We start from the raw sequence: 6,598 nt of genomic DNA, 5'->3' as shown, positions 1-6,598 counted from the left end.
ACACACACACACACACACACACACACACACACACACATTTGATTTAATACTCACTTTGATGCATTTTTGATACTTCAATGTTCGATCTACTGAACCAACTATGTTACGTTGTGCTGTACTGAATGTTTCTATTGTCGCTGAAATTTATGCTCAGTCATAAAAAATACGGATCGTGACTCGGAAATGAAATATATAAAAAAGCGCGTTGTATCTTGTGAAACAGAACATATGATCACGTGTCACGTAACAGAATCTATCGACTTTCCAATTGGATGCATGCCTCGATGATGGAGCTACTACACTATAGTGTATCACTACCGGCTGCACTGCGACATGACGCACGCTGTAACTGTCATTAAATTTATTAATTCCCATGTAATGAACTGCACCGTATATATAATGCCCGACAGCGTTAATAATTACATTTGCGATGAAATTATTGGTTGGTAACGGAAAGTTTCCTCCTAGCTGCACTTTGTGTTATATGAAGATAATAATTATGGAAATAATTACACAGCTGAGCTTTATATATCGATTATCGAACACATTACGAATGTATACAAAATATAACCGTATGCTTAATAAAAGTATTAAATAGGAAAACTTAAAGATACTTACGTTTTTACGTTCTTGATTCTCAGAGATGTCGAGAAAATTATTTTAAATTGTTTTCTTTGTAATTTTTATTTTAAATATTATTTTGTAAAAATAATTAATAGGATACAGTGAAGTAATTTGAATAGCGGGAAAATTTGGATAATAATAAGTGTTTGCAGTAATTTCAAAAAAATTTGAGATGCCATGTTTTATATTTGGGGTTAATAGCAAAGAAGATACTGTAATCTATTCATGTAGGTTTGAAAAGATATCTGTGTATCTGGAAGTCTGTGGAGAATTTTATATTAAGCAAAATAGATAGGGAATTTCGGTTGTTACTGCCATCTATAAGAATATATCTTGCTTTCTTAAGTTTTATGAAATCTACGTAGAAAGTATATAAATAGGGCCAAATTATGGAAGAGTTCAAATATTTTAATACAAAGTTTGATTTTTGTTGTAATTTTAATGTTCATTTTCAATGTTATTCAAATTATCCTTTAAAATATTCAAATTGCCTCTTAAAACTGAGCATCATTAAAATTGTAAGGAGAAATCGGCATTACGTCTCAAAATTTAAAGATTAATTTTTTTATACTTTGGGTAAATATTCCTTAAACATGTGAGTGTTCTGCTACATATTTGAAGTAACTATGAAATTATTATTTTTCGAGAAATTATTTAAAATATTTGAAATTATTCAAATTACCCCGCTGTACTCTATATTTTTTGTTTTCAACAGTTAATTATTTTTATTCAATTATCTCACTTTAAAACGTAACAATATTAAATTACTAAATAAAAAAGAACATCAGATCGTTACATTTTTGTTGCATGGACACAAATATGAAGTACAAATTCTTGATACTTGGAAAGCAAAAGAGATTGCGGTCGGGGCATGTGAAACTTAAGTAACCGGTTTCGTATAACAAAGTAGCAAACAAGAAGGCGTGAAAGAGCCGTTTTTCTAAAGAAGGGTAATTAGCGTTCGCTAACTCAAACATTAATTAAAATTGCTTCTTTAAAATATGACACCAGAAACAATCAAAAATTAAGAACAAAATAGTGATTAACGAGTTATTGTGGTAACATCCTAAAGATCCACAATTGTTAAACGATCCGGTGTAAAAATTCATTCAACCAAAGAAGTACGATTAATGTAGGTCGTTCATGCATGATCCGTCACTCTTCTTTGAATATTTTTTCTTCTTTTATTAAATGCGTACAATGGCAAATAAACTTTTTCGATACAATTCGCAACACTAATTCGGCGAAAATGTACAGATTTATGAAAAAGGTATATCTATACATAGAGAATGACAAATAACACTTAATCTACGTCATTTTAATCGTTTTCTCTGTTTGCTTAGCCGCATATACATATATATATATTGACAACTATAAAAACATATCTCGTGTATATGCATCATACATAGTATCCTTGAAGTACAACGAGTTTCGGCGTCGTTATACAAGCTAATTGAAAGACTGGCACCGAAATATTCTTAGGATCACGTTTCTAATGTAGTATATACAGCAACCACATAGGACCGTTTCTTACACGTGCACGCTGGCATCAACTGCTAACGCGAATTATTCGCGATTGGACCAACGCGCTCCGATTATATGGTCCCATTGATAGAAGAAATATTCGGTTTTGGGCGTTAATAGTGATAAGGATATCGTCGCTTTTACATTTTCGTGAGTGGTCCTGAAGAAGCGAGGTACATTTCTGACACAACAATACTGCCAAGCTCGCTGCAGAGGCACAATGCCAGTCCCTTTACAGTGGAAAATGAAACAATCTCGGAATCGTTCTGGCGCAACGGTGTTCAAATCCCCAAGAGCTAATGCACTTTCGAACAATACGTTTTTAGTAACGTACCAGTAACCGTACCGAGAATAAAATTTCCTCTTCGAAGTCAAGTCATTATAAGTTCGGCGAATAAACCTGCTTTCTTCTTGTAGATACGTCGCGTCATTTCAAGCTCGGGAAAGCTTCGTTATATTTGCGTATCTCTATTGCTCTTTCTTTCACGCAAGTTTCCAAGTTTAAGATTCTATGCGTCAGCGCGTCTATCCTTACTTCCGAAGTTGAACGGATTTTATCGCCTGATGTACAAGACACAAGCTTATTCAGATGTATTTTGCGACATTTTGCCATATAATTCGATACATTTCTTTGAAACATTTTCTCTCATATTAATTATATTATTTATTTTTTTTTAATTTTTAGAGTATAGTACAATTTTTATGTTTTAACCCTTTGACTGTTGGATAGTTGGAAGTATACTTTCCAATTTTGTCTTCTTTATTTTTAAGATATATTGCTCACAAGTTTAATGAAACCAATTATGATTTTATATTTTTCTGATATATTATTATTTACTTTATATGTTTTTTTGTATATCACCATTATACCCGATTGTTCTGTTCTAATCACTTATAAAGAAATAAAGCTGAAAAAAGAGCATTCTTTTTTACAAAAATGTGGTTTTTTTGGAAAGTATTTAAGATAAGAAGCTGAAAATTTTATTGAATATTCTTCTTGTGTTAAAATATAATATACATATATATATATTTTTTCTAGAATTTTTACACGAACAAATTATATTGGTGTACTGTGTGAAGATAAAAATTATACTATATATATAACAAGTTTTTTGCATTTTTGTCATGAACGATCATTCTTTAGTAAATAGGACGTGCTGATTATATATCATAAATCATCTCTCATGTAAGATTTCTAAGAAAGAAGCGATTAAAATCCTCAAAAATATTTTTTTTAACCATTTTCATAAATTCATAATCAGATATTTTAGCAACTTTAGAAAAATCTAACATTCAAGTTTGAACTTTTAATCTTTCTGAAAAAGTCAACTACAAGTGCAATTCCAAAAATTTCCAATTCATATTCATCATATTTATATTAATTTACTTCTAGATGACAGCCATATTGGATCTGCCATTCTTGAAATCTGACTTTAGATTCGTAATTATTGACCAAGAGAAATGTAAGATTTCACAGGATCCATCAGGTAGAAAAAAATGTGCTTCTCAAAGAATTAATGCTGTTTTATTGTTTTAGGACCATAAAAATTGTAATAATTATTAATACTATAATTAAAAACTTATATAGAAATGGGGAATATATTAATTAGAAAAAATAAAATAAATATAAAATTAATCCAATTTTCCAATATATTACATTCTTAATATTTATTATTTATGTAAGTGAGGATTAATCTGTATAATTTTTAATTTCATTTGTTCATGTTAAAATAATTCATATTAATGCGTCGAAGTTTTCACATTCAATTGGAAAAAATTTTATAAAATTTTAGAAGACAATCATGATATCTATTTTTTCTTTCAGATATTTACAAAATTAACAAAATTGTTTTTTTTAAATCTCCAATTTGTTTCCTTTGTAATAATCGATAATTCGATAATTGGATTATATTGGAATATATACTCAAAACTAGTCGTAGCCAAAATATTGGTAATTGCAGCGAATAAAGCGAATATTGTGGTCTACCAAGCGCAATCAATAATTGAATGATTGTAATAATGAACAAGCTGTGCTCAAGATTTTCTGGTGAAAATTTGCTAAACGATGACAATTTGCTAAAAAATGAGATCCCGATTATGTCTGCATATGTTTCTACCATTTGATGTTTCAAAAACTTGTGTATTTTACCAATATGTATTTTACGCCGTGTTGCGTTTATTCAATTCTGTGAATCAATTTATTTTTCTCGTTTTTTGAAGTTCTACATTATTCAAAAAAATTTTGTAAATTTAATTTCAAACAATATTCAAAGCGATTCTTTCAGTTCTTACAATGTATTTTTTATATTGCTGTTTCTTCTTTTGTAATAGAAATTTAGGAATATATATAAATATCGAAATTCAGAGATGGATCGATTTTAGGTCATACATTATATTAGTATGACATTTACAAAATATTCTTTTTTTGCAAACAATTTTTATTTCGGAAAGTGAGGAAAGACGGCAGAAATGAGAACACGCGACTCTGCCGGAAAAGAAAAAGAGTTCGTACTTGTTTCCGTAGTAGAGCAAGAACTCAGACACTCTTTTTACAAAATAACAACGGCCTTGAAAGTATACTGTAAATTCGAATTTATTTACACGATACTTTTTTATTTATTTATTCGACTAATCAAGTTGAAAGTTGAAAGTTATTATTATGGACAAATTCTTTTGTTTGTCCATTACAGCAGCAGAATTGGTAGAATTAAGAAACATCGTTGCATAACATAGGTAATATTTCTAATAAAAAATATTTTTAATTTATATCAAATTTTTTGGTTACCATTACCAAGCTATATTATTGTTTTTTTTTTTTACCACATAATCACACAGAACTAAATATATATTTCATAGTTGTTATTCGCAATTCATCATCATTTTCTCGGATACATCTAGTCTAATATTTATTTTAACTCACGTTTTCCAGGCGACGATGTGACAAATAGATTTTCCATAACGCGGATGTATTCCAATCAGTCTGACGACGTAATGGGAGACACGCGATATCGCGACGCAATCTACGATAAGATTCCGTTAGTTTCGCGAGGCAAACGTGTCGAATGCGCGTCGCAGCGAGTTGAATCCTCGGAGACAAAACCGCGAAACTGAATCTCCGCTCGATGGTTTCGTAGGAGTTAGACGACCGTGCTTAAGTTCGCACGCATTCAACCCGGAACCCAGAATGCATAACGTCGGCTAGAATATTATCCGAAGAAGTAGGACGACCGGAAGTAGTGTCGCGGCCATTCTGTCGCCTCTACCGTGATGCATTGCCGCTGGGTGTTCTTCTGAAACAAACGCTACGCTATAATGCCGTTTCGCTCAGTCGGCTCTTAGCAGGTGGTATTTAGAGCGACATTTTCGCAGAGCTGAGCGCGAGCTCTTGCTTTGGGCGAAAAGATCTTATTTAATGTTTATAAGCTAAGTTTATAAGCTATTTTTGTCGAGTTTAGTTTATACCTTTTCCTGTAAACTAAAAAAAGTATTTGACACATAGAAAGGATGGACTTTGCTGAAGAATCTAAAAATTTAGCTAAATCTACAGATCTAAAAATAATTTTGTTGGGCCATTGAAATAATTATGTAGGATATTTAAGCTGATTGCTAGAATGTCAAAAGTTTTTGCAGTATTGCTCATCATGCTTGAGAGTTTTACCTAATTATGTTCAGCAAAATAATTTTTAGATCTATTATTTGGTTAAATTTTTAGGTATTCCAGCAAAATAATTTTTTCCGTGCAGAGGATAATCTCTCATTTTAAAAAAAAGTAACTGCTTGATTTTTTAAATGCTTATAATATAATTATTAAATTACCTGAATTATATAATTTCCAGAGAGATGAATTTAATTTTGTATTATTTTTGCGTAAAAGAATGTGTTTTTATATTACCTCGTAATAAACGGCAAAAATTAAAGTTACAAATTGTTATTATCTAAAAAACTTTAATGCATGTTGAACAAAATAGATACGCTCAAAAATCTTTTCTTCTAGTGAATTCGTTCTTTTAAAAAATATTTCGTTCGAATTTAAATGAGTAACGTGTGGATACTTGCATGTAAAGCTCGTTTTAAACGAAATTGGCATTTTTCTTTTACCATTGACTATGTGGACCCGTACACTATTAGGATGAGTGTTATTGGGTGAACACGTGTAAAGGCCGGAGTCTCTGTCGATCGCCTTCTGAATGAGTAAACGGCTCGAAGTTACGGGTCCCTTTTCCGTTACCAGGCTGATGCCACCCCTCGGTGAGTCGAAGTTAATCGCCTGCGGAAAAAGGATATAAAAAGCATGTCGGGTTACTTGCCTCTGACGTGATCAAGTACGGATGGGGCCACTCTGCGGGAAAGGAAGAAGCAGGAAGTGTCGACGGAACGTGTTCCCTGCAATGACAGAATCCTTTTTCCTAGGATTTTTTCTAGATGTTACACATTCATTTCCTGACCTCGC

At 31.5% G+C, this 6,598-nt stretch overlaps 1 protein-coding gene across 1 annotated transcript in view; it reads right to left on the bottom strand.

The window, feature by feature from the left end:
* Positions 1-5,346: 5,346 nt before the first annotated feature.
* The window catches only part of LOC108691513 (Down syndrome cell adhesion molecule homolog), an 86,884-nt gene continuing 85,632 nt past the window's right edge, over positions 5,347-6,598 (bottom strand). Inside the window, exons 5-6 of the mRNA XM_018199286.1 lie at positions 6,247-6,415; positions 5,347-5,435 (exon numbers count right to left, since the gene is read on the bottom strand). Coding sequence (XP_018054775.1) covers positions 5,347-5,435; positions 6,247-6,415 — 258 coding nt within the window. The remainder of the gene's footprint in view (positions 5,436-6,246; positions 6,416-6,598) is intronic.

The sequence above is a fragment of the Atta colombica genome, unplaced genomic scaffold, assembly GCF_001594045.1.
Source record: "Atta colombica isolate Treedump-2 unplaced genomic scaffold, Acol1.0 scaffold47, whole genome shotgun sequence".
Lineage (NCBI taxonomy): Eukaryota > Metazoa > Arthropoda > Insecta > Hymenoptera > Formicidae > Atta > Atta colombica.
This window is presented reverse-complemented; position numbering and strand designations above follow the sequence as displayed.